General features: G+C 46.4%; 2 protein-coding genes across 2 annotated transcripts; one reads left to right on the top strand and one right to left on the bottom strand.

Annotated features, from left to right (window-relative positions):
* Positions 1–313: 313 nt before the first annotated feature.
* On the bottom strand, positions 314–2,119 carry LOC128264697 (putative GPI-anchor transamidase). Its single transcript, XM_053000330.1, has 5 exons — positions 1,467–2,119; positions 940–1,057; positions 761–871; positions 536–696; positions 314–479 (listed from the first exon to the last, which is right to left on the bottom strand). Exons 1-5 carry the CDS (start codon positions 2,045–2,047, stop codon positions 389–391), a joined length of 1,062 nt encoding a protein of 353 aa, XP_052856290.1. The 5' UTR covers positions 2,048–2,119; the 3' UTR covers positions 314–388.
* Positions 2,120–7,927: 5,808 nt separating this feature from the next.
* LOC128264661 (uncharacterized) lies at positions 7,928–18,354 on the top strand. The gene is given in 9 exon segments (XM_053000268.1): positions 7,928–8,178; positions 8,181–8,820; positions 8,823–11,500; positions 11,580–11,706; positions 12,158–12,391; positions 12,517–12,986; positions 13,050–13,219; positions 14,429–17,168; positions 17,170–18,354. Coding segments are annotated over 9 exon segments (7,410 nt in total). The 5' UTR covers positions 7,928–7,965; the 3' UTR covers positions 17,308–18,354.
* Positions 18,355–19,466: the final 1,112 nt, after the last annotated feature.

Raw genomic sequence — 19,466 nt, 5'->3', positions numbered from 1 at the left:
CAATATGGTTTTTGTTTCTTTTTGGATTTGATATGAATGTTACACGATGGATTGATATTGATTGATTGATTAGTGAACGTTTGATGTAGTGGTAACCAAAAAGTATAATTTAACTGATACATTGATGTAATGCATAAGAGAAAAGGAAACACAAACGGCAACAGAACCGAAAAATGATAATTGATAATGAAATGGAAATGAAATAAAATGTTAGCAAATATAAAACAGATAACTAAGACGAACTAAGCCCGTAATTGAGAATTTTTAAAGCACGATTCGAGATCACATATAAATTTAATAAATTACACATGTATTAATAATGAAATGATGTATTTACGAATAAAATTAATATTATCACATGAATCATATAAACGTTGGCCAGTGCAGTCTATTTAAAAAGCTCGGACGGAAACTGTGACTCCATCACAATTTTGAAGGGTTTCTTGGCCACCAGGTCATCTTTGTCGACAACGAAATCGCTGTAAAAGCATGTGTTTTTGGAACGATTTCCGCTAGTGTTCGGCCAAATACTTACTCTTCGTTGGCCAGGGTCACGTTAATGCGGTCGGTGGAGACCCGTGTCGGTCGTATAGCTCCAAAGAAGTCGGTGATGGGCACTTTGTGCGGATCTCGGCGGTACAGATCCTTACGCACGCCCACTGTCGAAATGCACACCCGCTTGGGGCACACTTGCAACTGTTTTGAAAAGATTGCGGCTCAGAATTGAAAATCTTTTGGAAAATCTCACGAGTGGACTTACAAATTCCCCAATGGTCCTCTTGCTGAACGGCTGCACCTTCTCCAGGAACTCCAAAGCGTAGTAGGTATAGCGATCGATCATGTACACGCCAATCGAAGGATCCACATGGTGCTGCGGATTTAAAATCATGCATGAGGATCGTAGGTATCTGACTGTATCTGTATCTGTATCTGACTTACCGACAAGGAATCCTCGCCTACTAGACTACTTGCCACCGCCAGGACATTCGGCGAGGTGAATTTCTCGTACAACGAAGCAGCTTGGCAAGTGTCCACCATGAAGAACAGCTCGTTGTATCTAAAATAAAGAGAGGTGGGCTATTAGCTATATTGCTTATTGTACATATATTGGGTTTCTTATTCTCCTAACAAACATAGTTTCATTGCTTATGTTTAAAATAGAATACATTATCATTTGGATGCATTATTAGATTAGACTGGGTGGTACTACATTAGTTCTTAGATAAAATTGTGGATCAAAAATATGTTTCAGTAGATTAGAACAAATTTTAACATAACAAGCTATATATCTGGAAGGCTACGGGATTAATATCCCACAGAAACTATATTAGTTATTGGATAAATTTGTTCAAACTACAAGGAGCACTTAAGAATTGTAACCTTCTTATTAGATGATCGCACAACTAAGTAACGAGACTAACAACTGTTTTGAAAGGCTAAGAGTGTAAGGGATTAAGATTTCGCACCGTTTCTTCTCCCACATCTGCTGTATCCCGTCGGCCAGCTCCTGGCTGGTTATCTCCTCCGAGTCCTGGAACTTGAGGAAGCCATCGCCGCCATGGCCGGTGAGGTAGATAAGCACATTGCTGCCGGCGTCCGATAGGAGCTTTTTAGAGCGCGCGGTGCCGTTCTGGGTGCGCCCCGTTAGCAGGCGCACAAAGTTTTCCACGGTGACCTCGTAGCCGCGGTAATCCACCTCCACGTCGTCGCCGTACACGTTGATGTGCTGGTTGGCATTGTTGTAAACCTGGCCAGGACGCGGGTTCCTTGCATTGCAGGCCATGTCGTCGGCGATCATCAGGATGATCTGGGAGTCGGGGATGCCCAGTCGCTTTACAGAGCGGTAGATGGACAGCACATTGGCCACATGCCGGTAGTTGAACCAGAATCTCGAGGCGTCCACCAGCACCGCCCAGTTGTTGGTGTGCGTGGACCGCTGGGCGGCGGCCACGAAGTTCTCCGGCAGCACCGCGTTGCCTTCCGAAGCCACCGCGTGACAGTTGGCCAGGATTAGGGCAGCACTGATTATCACGAATTTAGCAAACATCTTGCTGACGAATTCCTTGAAAACAAAGTGCAAGTATAAGCCATAATAAAATAAAATACCATTCAGTATTTAATTTACCGTGAAGCAATCGATATTGGATTTTCTGTTATCGATATTTGGTTTTTTTTGGGCTGGCAGCTTTGTATTATCACCTTGGCAGTTTGTTAGTCTATTTTGTAACGTATTTTAAAATTTTTAAACTGTTCTTTTTCTTAATATAAATAAAAATATATATTTATTTTTATTTAACACTAAGTGAAGCTGAATGCACTGAGGAATACAATTTCCCACTTAGTTTAATAAATTGTTTAAAAGTCTTGAAAACATAAGACAAAATAAATGGAGGGCAACAAACAGTAATAAGATATAAAAAAAAATGTAAATTAACATTGTATTTTTTTGATTTACGTTATAAAAAGCTTTAGGGGATAAAGTGATAAGGATTTAATAGGATTTTACAACAAATACTTAATCATTCAGTGGCGTTAACTAAATATTAACCATTTATTTTATTAAGTTTAAGTCTTAATCTGAGGGCACTTACAATTAGTAATGATATGCATCAGTTAAATGGTTATTCTACCGTGGTTTTCTGTGAGATATGCATCAATGGCCGATCTTTTTAAAACACAAACTGACGCCTTTTTTGAAATCGAATGAATGATAAAGAAAAAAAAATTATAAACTTATGATTACATTAAATTGAGTTATTTAAAAAAATATTTGCGTTACCTGGCGATCAGTACAAAAAAACGTTTCAAAGTAGATATTCTATAAAGCTAGCATCACAGTGGTTTTGCAACTAAGCTAAAAATAAAGTTTTTTTATAGATTCCATGAGAGAAAGTCTAAATATAAAACATGTAGATTATAATGTATACAATAATATTAGATGTTGCCATCTAAAAATATGCAAAAAAGGTCATGAAGGAATTAATATTGCAAATTGCAATAAATATTTTAATTTGTATGTATATACTGCCACATCAAAATCGATATTCAAACAAAAATACTCGATATATCGATACTATCGAGCTGTAGTCCCACTTGCCGCCGAGAGAGGGTGGGTGGAAGGAGATCGGGCGGGGGTGAGCGAGTCGGCATGATTATGTTAATGGGCCAATTTTTCACCTCGATTTTCTCCCCCAAAAACACATGAAATCACACATTTCAAACATAAAACAGTTAGTACCCAGCCAGTACGATGGAATGCCAAAAGAAAATTCCAAGCAAACTATACCCCTGTCGGTGAAAAAAGCGCCAGAAAATGGCGCTTCAAACCAATATGGCGACCGTTCGAAACGAAAACGAATGACGCTGCAATGACGAAAAGAGCAGGCCGATAAAGAGCGAGGCAAAGGCGGAGAGCGCAAAAAATGTGGCTGTGTGTGTGACCATAAAAGCCTTGTTTGCGTGTGGAATTTAACTGTTTTCTCGCCGTCTGCAAATTGGGGGACACTAACACACAGCCGTACACCTGGGAAAATGGAAAATCTTGGCAAGACGACCACAAACACAAATACTGGGCTTCTGAAAACTCTGCGAATTCGCCGCGATCTCTATTTTGCTCTCTGCCGCTCTCTTATTCCCATTCACGTGGGTTTTCATATTTTATATGCATATGTATGGGTTTGGGGTGCTTCTTTTTGCTGTAGTCGTTTTTTTTTTTGTGGAGCTTTGAGGTCTGCCGGAAGTTTTCTTTTTATCCACGTATCGCCGATTGCGCTTTGCGCACTAAGCCTATCGCTGCTTCTTCTTTACTGCGTGGCATTTTGTCGGCCATTACGTTTTCCAATTGCCTTTGGCGCAGACACACAAAACACTCAAAGTGTGTGTGCCTGTTGATGTAAATGTGAGCGCACCGCACAGTACAGAAACAGAAAAACAAACTGTTTCTAGGTGAAATTAATCGAGTGGGCGGAATGCAAAAGTATTTTCCTAGCCCAAATTGGTTTGGGAATCAGGAACTTCGCTCAGTCGAAGCTAGGATCAAAAGGGGAGGCCAATCAACCAGGATAATCGATCGAAGTGGCCTTCGTCTTTCGTAACTAATTGATGATGTCAGTGGCGAGGGAAAAGCGTGTGTCCTGGCCACTCACTTGACCCAGTTTGGGAAAAGCGCTTTGCGAGCCCCTTGCAGCAGCGGTTGAATGAAAATCAAACAGAAGAACGCTGCATAATAATGCCAAAGCAATGCAAAAAGCTATTGATTTTCCCTCATTTTCACAGCAATTAAGGCTTTTGCCTTTAACCCAGTTACACGTAATCGCAGTGGTCCTTGGGTGGGTGGGAAAACTCTTGGGTGTTGTGTGAAGAACTACGTAAGGACGCCCGCCTGACACTTGCAGGATTCAGCCCTTTCAGCTTAGCCTTGGGAAAAAGAAAATTCAGCATGCAACAACCTACGCTACAGCATCGCAAGTTGAGGAAAATCTGGAAAAATTCGCAGGACAACCAAAACATGCTTGGCCTAGAAAGGGAATCGTTGTTGTTGCTGCTTCTGCTTCTACCTTTTTCCCAATTACCACCCCGTTTTGTTATCCCCGAGTCCTTTTTCGCTTTTTGCCGACGCAACAAAAGACGCATCAGCAGCAGCAGCAACAACAACAAACGACATAGCGGCGAATTCGCAACGGAGAGAGAGCACGCGGCGAAAAAAGAGCGAACAAACATTTGCCAAAAACAACACGTACACCGGGCATAAAACACACGCCGACGTGTGCAGTGCCCTACTATTGCAAAATATTTCTGTACATATCTGGTTCAGCAGAGTTATTTTAAAAAATTTCATATTTGATTTACTTGTTGAGGGGTAATCATTTTTTTATGTTAAAAACGTAATAGGTACGTTAAAAATAAAATAATTGAAAGTATTGTTTCAATTACACAAATTGGATTTATTTTTAAATTACATAAGTTATGTGTTTGTTCCGTACCGAACAGTAACGATTATAATTAGTTAAGACTTGATTTATATGCATCTTTGGATCTATATGAAACCTATATAATCGGTACACGAAATGTATATTTCTTCAATCTTAAATAATTGCCATTTGGGATTTTTAGTTCAGATTTGAAATAAAAGTGTCTGTATTAAATATTAAGAAATTGTAAAAGAAAATTGTACTAAAAACAATTATGTATAACATTAAATATAATGGCTAAACTTGAATTTGTTTAATAATTTAATTTCATATTTATTACTTATGTATGTTAATTTGGAATACTATAAAAGAGACAAGTAAGTATATTTAACAAGGATAAGGGATTTATAGCAGAAAGCCCGCTTTCTCCATAAATGCAGCTGAGACCATAGAGAAATCGTAATATAAAAAATTTTGGTTAGATTTAAGGAGACAGTCCTGCAAGCAGGATTGCCTGCCGCCGCCCACAAGCAGGGTTGCACCAAACCGCCTGCGATAGTGAGTATATCGAGCGGCGAAGAGTGCGGCGAGTCACGGCAAATTGGCCTTATTCGCCGTCGGAACAACCGACGCTCTCTTGCTCTCCATTTTGGCTCGTTATTTCGCTTCGCACCGTGTTTGCGTTCACAACTCTTGTTCGGGTTCTGCATTTTATTTTATTATTATTATTTTTTTTGTTTGTTGCTATTCGGTGAGTACCTGCGGAACGGACAGGAAAGGAAAGGCAAGGAAAGGGTTTTCCTCGCCCACTCGGGCTTGTGTGTGTGCCCAGTGAAAAGAAAAGCTGTACTCGGCGGTGCCAAAATACATTCGTTTATTATTGCTCGCGTTCGTATTATTTGCGAAAACCTAGTGAAAAGAAATTTTCTGCTGCTTGCTGCTGCCTGCCTGCCTGCTTGTTGTTGTGTGTGTGCGTGTGCGCTGGTCGTGTCTGTGCGCTCGCTTTGGGTGTGCTTGTACGTCACTGCCACCCATTTTTTGTGTGTGCCCCACTGTTCTGGTTCTCCGTCTCGTTTTTCCCCTCTTCAGAATTGTTCCAACTCTGCCGAACACAGTTTCCACGGATTTTCCTTTTCGGCGAGCGAGCGAGCGACAGTGTATGTGCTTGACAAAAGTTGGCAACTCTGCCAATTCTTTGACAATTTTTCCGCTTTGTGAAAATTGTGCGGCCAGTTTCCGTTCGCTTCCTCTGCTTCCTCCGCTTCTTCCGTTCCGTCTGTGTTTACAATCGCGGCGTTTTTGCACACTGTGCCGTGCGTGTGTGTGAGTTCTACTTGGTTGTGTATATACACACATCGATACGGCTGCGGGGTCTTCATTTTGTTATTTGCCATTCTCTTTCACTTCCTTTATTCGTCTGTTTTGTTGCCGTCACCGTGACAGTTGTGTCTTGGTGGTGTGCGTGTGTGTCCGTGTAAGTTTTCCGCTTTTCTTCGCCGGTGCAATCTGCAATTTGAAATCCCGCAGCCGCAGCCGAAGGTCGCGCCGCTCCCTCTGGTCACACTAAAATGGCGCCTGTCAAAATCCATTGGGATCATCAGATGAAGAAGAAGAATCAGAAGCAGGATACTTAATTTGGGGATTATTCAACATCCCATCAATTCCTCAGCTTGTCCGCTTTGGCCTCCTGCTTCTTCTTCGTCTGGCAGTCTCTTCTGTCTCCTCTCCTCTCTTCTCGTTTCGCTTTCCTCGCATTCTCGCAGCTCCCAGCTGCTGCCAAAACTTGTTTTTAGAATCGGTAAAAAGGGGAGGAAACGGGGGGCTGGAAAGGAGAAGGCGGCTTGCTGGCAACCGCAAAAGCATGTTTAATGTTCTAGTCGCATTTTACTGGAGTGGAGTGGACGGATTGTCCTGGGGATTGGCGTTGGATTGGGGATTAGCTGAAAGGGGGTAAGAAAGCTGCCTGCGTTTTTGCCAGGTGAAAGCCAGGGCCATAAAACTACGTTTACCAGATAGATATTCGCTAAGGTTTTCGCTTCGGTTCGGATCGGTCAGTAGAAAATTGTCTGCCCAGCTCTAATCGCCACTTGTGTTTAAAAGTCCTTTGAAATTATTTTATGTTCTATAGATAGACGTTTCCACGTTTGGCTCTGGTGTTAAGTGAAGCTCTCTTTATCTCTCGTCTAATTAGAAATTTCTTTTGATATTCTCTTGTTTATTGGTGTTTATTAACAACAGTTATCATTCAGAACTTATTTGCTGTTTATCGAAGATGTTTTTTTTATATTTGAAAGTGCTTTAGTATTTATATAAATACTTTAAAATTTGTAATGTGTTTGCGATATCAGATTATAATGGAGAAAATGTTTATTAGTATTTATCTGAAAGAGCAAAGGCTTTTAAAATTATTTTTCAACTTAGCATTAAAATTTTGAAATGCCTTAAACGTATTGAAAACATTGAAAGGCGTTTAGATAGCCTTTCAATGTTTTCAATAAGTTCACGGCATTTCTAAGTGCTTATCAGTGTTTTCAAAGATGGTTGGGGAAATTGTTTTCACAAACCAAATTCAAAATTGAAAGATAAGAAAAAATATTACTTTTTTCAGAAAGGCAAATATGTTGTGTACACTCTTTATTTTTCTATTCTGATACTTTCTGGAGAATAATATTGTTTTTTTTCGTCAGATGTTTTGTGAGTGCTTACCATGGTTAGGGCATAAAAAGAAAAGCGAGATATTTAAAGCAAAAGTAGAGCACTTAACCTACTTTTAGGTTGAGTGAATTTTCCCCTTGCAAACTAAAGTATTATTCCCACATGGCGGATTAGTTATACGACTTGGTAACTTACCCTTTTATCTCCGCCCCTTTGCAGGTAATCCTCCACATCACAGTCAACCAATGGGACCAAATCACTGCGACTCGAACTGGAAACAATCAGCATCGGATCGCACGGAGCAACAGGTGGTGGAGCAGCAGCCCGAGAAGGAGGCGACGGGGGAGCGGCCAACATAGGAGCAGCAACGTCGGCAGCAGCTGCCCAGGGCCCCTCGAGGATGTCTAGCCGGAAGTCGCCAGGAGGAGCTGGAGCTGGAGGAGCAGACGAAGCAGCCACAGGAGCAGCTGCCCCCCTGGACGACAATGCCAATGCCAGCGTGGAGATTCCGGCCAGCAGCGAGGAGCCAACAATGGGCGCCGGCGAAGAGCTGGTCATTATTATCAAAACAACAACTCCAACGCCGCCAGTGGAGGCGGCGGAGGACCAACGGCAGCCACAGCTGCAGCAGAGGTGGAAGGGGGAAAGGAGGAGGATGTCACCAAGGAACCCCATCCAGCACCCAAGACGCCTAGATCCACGCCAACGCTCACGCCGGCCGTCACGCCCAGCGCCAGTGACGGAGTGGCGGCAAAGAACGTGAGGGTTACCCGGCACTCGTCGCCACTGCTCCTACTCAGCTCGCCCACGACCAGCAGGCGTGAGGTCGGCGACGGAGCATTAGACAACGCGGAAGAGCCAACGGGATCAGGCTGCCAAAGGAAGAGCTCTGTGGAGCGATCCATGGCGCCCGTCATACGCGGACGCAAGTCCATCAAGGATCTGAAAGAAGCCAAAGAAGTCAAGTCCGAGGAGCTACCTAGAGCAGGGTCAGCAGATGCAGGAGCACCTGGGCAGGTCAAGGAGGAGCAAGCCAGCGAAAGTAACGAACTGGAATCATCCCTACTTGCCACGGACACAAAAGACCATAAAGACATAAAAGACAAGGAGGATGAGCGGGAAAGCTATAGGATAAAGGATCTTCCCGAGGATGGAGAAAAAGAAAAAGCTGGTGAGAAAGGAATAATTGCTGAGAAAGAACTATCTGCAGAGAAAGAAAAAGATACGGAGAAAGTCAAAGACACCGATTCAAATAAGAAAAGGAATCTGAAAAAGAGAGAGAGAAGGCCAAGGAGACAGTGGTGCCAATCGCGCCAGTAACACCCACTTGCAACCGCGTCACCCGTAAATCACATGCCCAGGAGCAGGTGATCAACACGCGGGTCACACGCAACCGTCGTCAATCCTCGACCGTGGCAGCCACCTCATCCGCCTCCTTGACAGCCACATCCCCTGCAGTCACAGAGCAACCGCTTCCTTCCCGGGGTCGACGGAAGAAGCCAGCGCCGGTGGCACCTCCCATAGAGCCTGCGGTAAAACGGAAGCGGTCCCAAGATGCTGAGGCCGCCGATCCGGAAGCCTCCAGCAGCGCGAAATATAGTAAGGTCGAGGTGGTAAAAGCGGAGGAGGTGGAGGCACCAGACGAGGATATAACTATCAAGCAGGAACCCATGGATGCCAGCGAGGTCAGCTCAATTTCTCCATCAGTCACGCCTACGCCTACACCCACACCAACGCCTGCTCCAATCTCGGGCGGCCGTCGGGGACGTGGACGCCCGCAGAACAGAAACTCTTCCTCGCCGGCGGCCACCACGCGAGCCACGCGACTGAGCAAGGCAGGATCACCGGGAATCCTGACACCAGTGGCCCAGGAACCAGCCCCACCGAAGCGGCGGCGAGTGGGCTCCAGCACACGGAAGACTGCCTCGGCCAGCTCGCTGGCACCCAGCTCGCAGGGCGGCGCCGGGGACGAGGACTCCAAGGATAGCATGGCCTCGTCCATGGACGAGCTGCTGCTGGCCGCTGTGGACATCAAGCAGGAGAAGCTGACGCCAGACTTCGACGATAGTCTGCTTCTGCCGGAAAGCCTGCCGTCCACTTCTGGTGCCTCAAGTGCCAATGGACATTCCTGCATCATTGAACCACTCACTGTGGACACTGAGCGCATCAGCAAGCCGCCTGCTGATCCTGCTGTTAAACCTAAAGGGTCGCCGACAGCAGCAGCAGCCGAGGAATCCCCCTCGCAATCGGGAACTCAATCTGCTACCCCTGTGAGTGCAAGTGCGGCGGGAAAGGCTCAATCGCTAAGCCCAGAAATGATCAGCGAGGGCGTGAGTGCGGTCAGTGTTCGGAAGTTCTACAAGAAGCCCGAGTTCCTGGAAAACAACTTGGGCATAGAGAAAGATCCGGAACTGGGCGAGATAGTCCAGACTGTGAGCAACAACGACACGGAAGCCGATGTGGAGATGTCTGTTGATAATGAGATTAACCGGGCTGAATCTCCCAAGCCGCAGACCGAGGAGCATCATAAAACGGAAGAGGAGCATGAGATAGCTTCAGAATTGGAGGCAGGAGAGGGAGCGACGGAATCTGTTGTCACACCAGAGCCTACAGCTGAAGTTCTTTCTGAAATTCTGGCTGCCGATCCTGTGGAAATTCCTTCTGAAATTACAGTCGAAATTATAGCCGAAGCAGAGGAAGAGACCTGCTCCAATAGCTCTATAAAAGCAGGTGAGCTACGCCTGGACGAGAGCAACGATGAACCTGAGCTGCTGCTGGAGGATGGTCTCATAGTCAATGGCGATGAGACACCAGATCAGCCGGAGGAAAAGATTAAGCCAGAGGATCATGTGCGGTTCTTCCACTCGGATGACTATGATGACTTCGAGCACGAGATTATGGAGGAGCTGACCAAGGAGGGTGTGCTAGATGCTAGCGGCAATGCGCTAAGCCAGCAAAAGGTTGATATCGAGCAACCCGAGGATGTTTCACAAGCCGTATCAAAGGCCCAAGAGGAGGAGGAAACGGCGCAATGTGAGCCCTTTAAGGAACCTTCACCCGCGGACGAAATGGAAGTCGACGAATCCTATATCGACATTAAGGAGCAAACGGATCAGCTGTTGGCCGAACACCACCTGGCAGAAGATGCCGCCGCGGATACGGAGTGCGGTCCCGAGGACAACAAAGAAAACCTTTCTACGTCTGCGGCCAGCACTCCTGCCGAGGGTCTGGACATTCAGTTGACCCTTAAGGAGGATGACGACGAGGAGAAGCCGCTGGCAGTGATTGCGGCAGAACAGAAGCCCGAGCTGCTGCTCAAGGAGCACGTACAGGTCAAGGAGATGGATGTGGAGGGAGATGAGAAACCGAACGGCAAGCAGGAATCGCCGTTTGGCGACGAACACCTGCAGCTGCTGCGACAGGAGCAGGAAATCCACCTGCAGAACCTTGGTCTACTCACGCATCAGGCCGCCGATCAGAGGCGAAAGTCTTTGCTGGAGGCCCAGGCTCGCCAGGCGCAACTGCAGCTGCAGCAGCAACATCATAACCACAGCCAGCACAAGCGACAGGGAGCACGAGGCGGAGGCAGTGCCACCCATGTGGAATCCAGCGGTACTCTAAAGACAGTCATCAAGCTGAACAGAAGCAGCAACGGAGGCATGGGCGGCAGTGGAGGCCTGCCCACGGGTACAGTTATCCATGGCGGCAGCGGCTCCTCTTCCGCCTCCTCCACGTCCTCCTCATCGGTGGGCAGTGCCACACGCAAATCAAGCGGTGCCTTGGGCTCGGGATCGGGAACAGGTTCTGGAGTCCGCCGGCAATCGCTCAAGATGACATTCCAGAAGGGCCGGGCTCGTGGTCACGGGGCTGCGGACCGATCCGCCGATCAGTATGGCACCCACGCCGAGGACTCCTACTACACAATTCAAAACGAGGTAAGTTGCTGCATGTAAGAGTTGTCTCCCAAACAATTTTCTAACGATAGCTGCTTGCTTTTCCATCTTTTTATTACAGAACGAAGGTGCGAGAAAGTTTATCGTAACCACTGGTAATCCCGGCCGCAAGACCAATAACCGTTTCAGCTCGACTAACAACCACTCCTCGGTAGCCTTGCACGGTAGCCACTCTGCGGTCCAGTACAGTGCGTATAGATCAGAACTCTCATTCGGAATCGTGTGCTTTCATAAGCATGGCTGTCTGTGTCGTCACTCTAAGAAATCAAACCGCATCAACTCACTGATTGTTTTAGGGAATATAAATTTTGTTTTTATTTTATTATATTGTGTTAAATGTTTTTTGTAAGTTCTTTTGCATTAATAATGTTTTCTATAGCTTAAAGCTGCTTTATACAATATTTCTTCGATGTAATAGATCGGTTTGATTTGTCCTTCAGTTCCATTCATTTAAATTTCTCCACCCGGAAGCTATCAGCCTCCCCCTATTTTTCAGCACTGTACACATGGCACCGTCGCTTTCATTTCCATAAACCATTTCCATTCCCAATAAAGACACAAACGAACTGACCTGACGGAAATACAATCGGCTAAAGGATCGAAGAATATATCACTCTAACTAGCAGTCTTTTCCTACAGATTCATCACACTCGGAGAGTCAAGGACAGGCAGAGCACGGTTTCTACCAGACTGTGAAGAAGGACGAAAAGGAGAAGATCCTCATTCCGGAGAAGGCCTCCTCGTTCAAGTTTCACCCGGGAAGGCTGTGCGAAGACCAGTGCTATTACTGCAGCGGCAAGTTTGGACTCTATGACACCCCCTGCCACGTGGGCCAGATCAAGTCCGTGGAGCGCCAGCAAAAGATCTTAGCCAGTAAGTACTTCACGGCGGTGCATCCCTACCTAATAGTTTATGAAGTTTTGCGAGTTGCTGATTTTGCTGATATATAATCTTTCTCTACCTCCTCTGATGTTTGCTAGTTTCCTTATCATTTGCAGACGAAGAGAAGCTAACAGTGGATAACTGCTTGTGCGACGCCTGTTTCAGACACGTGGATCGCCGAGCGAACGCCCCATCCTACAAGAAGCGTCTCTCTGCGCCAGGTCATTTGGAAACGGGCGTGGGTAGCTCAGCGGCGGCCGCTGCTCTAGAGAAGCACTTTGCCGGCGACAGTGGTGGCGTTATTCCGGAGGTGGGAGGAGCGGAAGCGGGCTCGGCGGCGGCATCGGGATCCGGCGTGCAGCATCGCTCCTGCGCCGTGAAGGACTGCATTGAGGGAGCAGGACACTCGCTGCGGCGCAAGTGCATTCGCAAGAGCGTGAAGAAGTTCCAGCTCAACCTAGAGATTCCTGCCGGCTCCTCGATCGTGTGGCTTTGCGAAGCGCATTACAACACAGTCATCCAATTCTCGGGCTGCGTTCTCTGTAAACGTCGATTGGGCAAGAACCATATGTACAACATAACCACGGTGAGTCTACTATTCAGTTTTTACTGATTTCGGATCAGTGTGCTTATTTATATGCTTTCTTAGCAGGACACGGATCGGCTGGAAAAGGCGCTGTCCGAAATGGGCATACCAGTTCAGCTGGGCATGGGCACTGCCGTTTGCAAGCTATGCCGCTACTTTGCCAACCTGTTGATGAAGCCCCCGGATAGCACCAAGTCCCAGAAGGCAGAGTTTGTCAAGAACTACAGAAAGAGGTGAGTTGGAGACATGACCGTAGTGGTTGGTTGTTTACCTGTTATTTAAGGGGTAACTGTAATTATAAATTTTTCCAAAAAAAAATTTCTTTGCATATTTTTCTATTTTTATATTATTAGGTCCTTAAATTTTTGGAAGAAATGAATTTACAAGAACCTTTTTTGTTTTATTTGAAAATCACTCCAAAATTTTGATTGAAAGCGATTTTTTTATTATTCCTTTGATTTAAGGATTAGTTTATAGTGTTATATGTCAACTTCAAATGTTATTCCCAGGCGTATTCAGCATTTTTATGATATAGTTTTTTTTTAATATATTTAAATTAAACATTTGTTTATTCGAAGGCACATTTGAAGTTTAAAACTATTTAAACTTAAAAAAAAGGGAACTTATTTCGTGAAACAAAAGTCTTGGCACACTTCACCAAAAATTCTTTTTTTTTTTCCCGTTTTACATAAAAATTAATATTTTGTTGGTAGTCCTTTTTGCTTTACAACATCTTCAAGACGCCTAGGCATGGAATGAACCAACTTTTTTGTGGTCTCCTCTAAAATATTTCGCCATTCCTCCAAATGTCGTATTTTCTCATCTGCCGAATCAGTTCATCCCAAAGGTGATCGATCGGATTCAGGTCAGGTGACTGTGTGGTCCTTCTAACTGTTATGGGATGAGTTTCCTTCCATAATTTAGTTTTAACCTTATCTGGGAAGAAGATATTTTCGGGTCCAGCTTAACTTTTCGGACCACCTTGTTAGACTCACGGTCAGTTAAGGCCCTCGGGCGTCCTGGTCTGGGAGCGTTCTCCAAATTTGCTGCTCCCTTAAAGCGCTGCGATTTTTCTGATTGTGAATCTGCTTAGTTCCGTAAACTGGGCTATTTTGCCATAAGATTTGCCTTCACTGTGCAGGTGAAGGACAATTTTTGGTCCATTTTGTATAAATTTATGCAAATGTCAAGAAAAGTTGATAAAAACGTCGCTTTGTTGCAAAATTTTTGGCGTAAGTGTGCCAAGACTTTTCTTTCACGAAATAAGTTCCTTTTTAGTTTAAGTTTCGTCACTGTATGTACTTTTAGATAATTTAAAACTCGTTTGAAACAGTTTAGTAGAGTTCGTAAAGAAAAATCGCGAAAGTATCGTTATTTTTTTGTGCTGCAACACGAGGGTAGCAAATACAAATGTATTTAATTCCTGTTTCTGTTAAACACAGGCTCCTCAAGGTGCATAATCTGCAGGATGGCAGCCACGAGGTATCAGAGGCAGATGAGGAAGAGGCACCCACTGCGACGGAAACAGAGAGGGAGAGGGCCACGGCAGATTGCCACGAGGATGCAGAAATGCCGATGGTTGTGGACTATGATGGACCCACCGACTCCAACTCGAGTACTTCGTCGAACGCAGCCCTGGAAACCAGCAAGCAAATGTCCAAGCTTCAGGCCATTCTGCAGCAGAATCTAGGAGCAGATGCTGCAGGTGGAGCGGCGGGTACAGGAGTTGGTGGAGCGGGATCCGCAGGAGCGGGTGCCGGAGGAGGGGCAGACATCTCGAACGTGCTGCGTGGAAATCCGAACATTTCGATGCGAGAACTATTCCACGGCGAGGAGGAGCTAGGCGTGCAGTTTAAGGTTCCCTTTGGATGCAGCAGCAGCCAGCGGACGCCGGAGGGCTGGACACGGGTTCAGACGTTCCTGCAGTACGACGAGCCGACGCGTCGCCTCTGGGAGGAGTTGCAGAAGCCATACGGTAACCAAAGCTCCTTCCTGCGCCACTTGATCCTGCTGGAGAAATACTATCGCAACGGGGATCTTGTCCTGGCCCCGCATGCCTCATCCAATGCCACGGTATACACGGAGACTGTTCGCCAGAGGCTAAGCTCCTTCGATCACGGCCACTGCGGAGGACTGGGGGGCAGCACAACAGGAGGCAGCCCTTCTTCCGCAGGCTCCAGCAAGCGCAGCGGAATTCCCCAGCACGCGGGCGCCAGTGTGCTGGCCACCGCTCTCACAACGCCCGCTACTAGCCACTCGTCCTCCCTAGCCGCAACCGCAGCCAGTTCAGCGGAACAGCATGCCTCAGTGGATCCAGTCATCCCGCTGGTCGAGCTCAACGACGATGACGAAGGCGAGGATGCGATTGGAGGAGGAGCGGCTGATGGAGAGCCTTCGGATGCCAGGCAATCAGAATCACCCTTGGAACGCTTTAGCGTCGTCTCTGTCGACAAGCTTACCAAGCAGCTCAGTTCGAATGCAGTGACGATCATAGCCCGGCCCAAGGACAAATCGCAGCTTTGCTCCAACAGCGGATCCTCAACGTCAAGTTCCAGCTGCTCCTCGTCTGCTGTTTCTTCCCCAGAGGAGGTGGTGGCTGTCACCAAGGTCTCAGCAGTCGCATCCGCTTCCGCCCAGTCGAAGGATGCACCGCCATTGGTGCCCGCCGGTGTTGGTGGAAACAGCCGAAGCATTCTGAAGACCAATCTCCTGGGCATTAACAAAGCCGCCGTGGAGATTGTGCCGCTGACGCCCGCCTCACACACATCCACCTCCACAGCCACTGCTGCATCTAAAAATTTCCTTACGTCCATCGCTTCGCTGGCCAACAAGTCAACAGCGGCAAGCCATGTGCCCGAGAAGCAGCAAAAGATCCTTGACGTGGCCGTGGCCAACAAGCTGCTTAGCAGCCAGAACGAATCGGTTTCCGCCGCTATGCTTAGTTTGCAGTTCAAGCTGAAGCCTCCAATGCACCAGCAGCAGCAGCACGGCGGAACAAGCGGTCCTCTGAAGCAGCCTCCTAGTGTGGCCCAATTGCTGAGCTCTCCACCAGAACTAATCAGTCTGCATCGCCGGCGGACGAGCGGAGCGGGAGCAGGAGCGGCAGCGGGCAACAGTCTGCTTGGCAATCTGCCCGCCAAGAGGGTGCCACTTTCACGATCTGGAGCAGGCCCATCGGCAGGAGCTGGAACGGGAACTGGAGCCGCAGGAGGAAGCCGGGGAGCGGGTGGACCACCTCCGCCCAATGTGGTCATACTGCCAGACACCCTAACCGCCCAGGAGCGGCACGAGAGCAAGAGTTGGAAGCCCACTCTAATACCGCTTGAGGATCAGCACAAGGTGCCGAATAAGTCGCATGCTTTGTATCAGACCGCCGACGGTCGTCGACTGCCCGCTCTGGTGCAGGTGCAGTCCGGTGGCAAGCCATACCTCATCTCCATCTTCGACTACAACCGCATGTGCATTCTGCGCCGGGAGAAGCTGCTGCGCGACCAGATGCTCAAGGCCAACGCCAAGCAGAAGCCGCAGAATCACCAGCAGCAGCAACAGGGTCAGACGCATCAGCAACAGCAGAACTCTGCTGCCTCGGCGGCTGCCTTCTCCAGCATGGTGAAGCTGGCCCAACAGCACACGGCGCGTCAGCAGCTTCAGCAGCTGCAGCAGAAGCAGCAACAACAGCAGCAACAGCAGCAGCTGCCTACTTTGCAGCAGGGTGGAGGAGGAGGTGCGGCGGGAGCAGCGGGTGTCAGACGTTTGGCGCCCAAACCGATGCCACCGCTGACCAATCCGCAGATTGGCAGCCAGGCACCAAACTTCCAGCCGTTGCTGCCCAGTCCGCTGGACAACAGCAACAGTTCCTGGCTGTGGAAGAACTTCCCCGATCCCAATCAGTACCTGATCAATGGGAACGGAGGTGGAGGAGGTGCCGGCAATTCCGCCGCCAGCAAGTTGCCACATCTCACGGCCAAACCAGCCACGGCAACGAGTAGCGGCGGTGGAGCTACCAACAAATCCACAGGGGGTGGCCTGTTTACCCTCAAGCAGCAGCAACAGCAGCAGCACCAGCAGAAGCTCATAGAAAACGCCATCATGTCGAAAATACCCAAGAGTCTGACGGTAATCCCGCAGCAGATGGGCGGCGGCAACGCCTCTGGTGGCGACATTATGGGGGGTAGCAGCTCCTCCGGCAAGGACTGATGACGGCGAATGCGGCCGCCATGGGCAGGAGGAGCGGCAGCAGCATCTTCATCAACATCATCATCACCGGTGGGCACCAGGCGGAGCAGCAGGATCAACAAGCAGCAGGCGGCCAGCAGCTTAAGCGGCGAGCTTCAGAGCAGGAGGTGACCGGCGGCGGCTCCATGGATATCACAAACTCCAAAATTCCATGGCTGCAAGTAGTATAAGTGATAAACTAAATAACACTATGGACGTACAGACATAAAAACGGATAAGAAATCAAGATAATTGTAAGATTACATAACGTTGATTGTGTATAAAACGAGATACGGTTACGAAAACGATTATTATATAAGCAAACCCACTAGTTAGGCACTTGGCCGATGCCACAGATGCAGGAGATGATGATAGAACATATGAAGATGAAGATGGAAGATGCCGATGCGAAAGCGAATGAAGAAGCGGATATGGATAGTTAGAGATAGCGATACACTTTACTCTAAACTATGCTACTCTATTATTGTAGACTTATACTATATTTTTTTAAATAGAATTACGGGCATATTAACTTGCGATTCGTGTATTATAGATACCAAAATTGCTAGAGCTAAACGGTTTATAGATTTGTAAGCAACCCCAAAACACACACAAACACACACATACACACACACACCTACTGCTACACTAACTGTCTCCCACACACACACACACTTAATTTAAGAGAAAATGCAGCACAAAAACAAATTGTGTACAAGAAGGTATGCCAACTTTGGGCTACTGGTGATCCCAGGACCGGAAACGGGGAACAGGATCCCAGAGCCCTAGTTATTTTTTGCATGAATCCCAACTGTTTATCCCAGGAACATTTTCAGACCACTATACACACAAACTAGCAGCTAGCAATCCAATACCGCACATAGAATACCATTCGCTTGTACGTAGAATCTTAATTTATAACCATTTTGTATTTCCATTTATACATCTACCACCCATTACTCACCACAAAACCCGCTTACACACAGATACAGATCAGATTATTATATAGACCTAACATTAGCTCTTAAAATGTACATATTTTTCATTGAAACAACATAAATACAAAAACTACAAACTACAAACTAAACTGCTAATTCAACCAAGTAATCCAAAATCGAAAGCAAATGCAAGTGTGAACCACAAAACAATCAAATTGATCAGTGTTCTCGGTGCCTCTGGTGGCCTCTGTTCCATTCCAAGGAATTCGAAAATCGTAGCTGCCTAAACAAAGCAAGGACGTCGTTGGTAGTTAAGCGAAATAAATTTGCTAATTTTAAATGACAAACTAAAAAGCTTTCCCGACAAATATACCAATTCTATTATACTAAACTCCCAGCATATACAATTGTAAATTAGCCTGTTAAGCATAGATATATTTATACACATGAGAATTCAATTGTTGTTGTTAAACATTGAAAATGTATTTATAAAGCGGAAATTTATTGATCCATACAAAAAAACCATACATAAAACGCAAAAGGAAGGAAGCTAACTTTGGCATGCCGAAGTTATTATACCCTTGCAGTAATTATTGAAAGTCGCCCCCGAAATTTGGGATACGGTCAACAAATAATGCACACAACAGGAAAATATGATATACATCGTTCAACACAAAGAAGTTGTGTCAGCTGTTAAAGACTTCCGATTTTGACACAACTCATAAGATCTCCTAGTATCCGTTATAAACGACAACCCCTTAAGTTTCATGTGATTATTTTTAAAAGCAGTTGCTGTAGCTATAGCTAGGATTTTGTGGTCCGATTTTAAGAAGACTCAACAGAGCTCCATAGAGCGAGCTTTTGTTCCCCTTAGAAATGTATTGCTCTGGATTAAGTCGCTTGATTTTGACAAAAGCAGAACAAAACAGGAAAAGCGATCGATAGAAATGTATTAGGGTTATAAAGGCCTCTGCAAGGGTATACGAAATTATCCTATGCCGCGTCATTGGAAAAGATGCAAGTCGGAGCCACGAGAGGAAAGGAGCAGTTCCCAGGACTACTCCCGGATGACCCTGATGAACATAAATTGCCTTGATCGAACCTGGTTTTTTGTAAAGCCCCATGGAAAATGAAAATTGTGTGCCTGTGTGTGAATCAACGCGTGCGTGTGTGTGTGCGCGTTTGTTAACGTAGTGTACTTCCTAGCTGATAGGTCACTCGATCCAAACACATCTTAAATTTACAACTTATTTATGCAAATATTTTTAAAAGATTTCCAACAATCAAAATTTCAACGAATCAAGAAATAAATTTTCCCATTGTTCAG

This window comes from Drosophila gunungcola, unplaced genomic scaffold, assembly GCF_025200985.1.
Source record: "Drosophila gunungcola strain Sukarami unplaced genomic scaffold, Dgunungcola_SK_2 000076F, whole genome shotgun sequence".
Taxonomy (NCBI): Eukaryota; Metazoa; Arthropoda; class Insecta; order Diptera; family Drosophilidae; genus Drosophila; species Drosophila gunungcola.
This window is presented reverse-complemented; position numbering and strand designations above follow the sequence as displayed.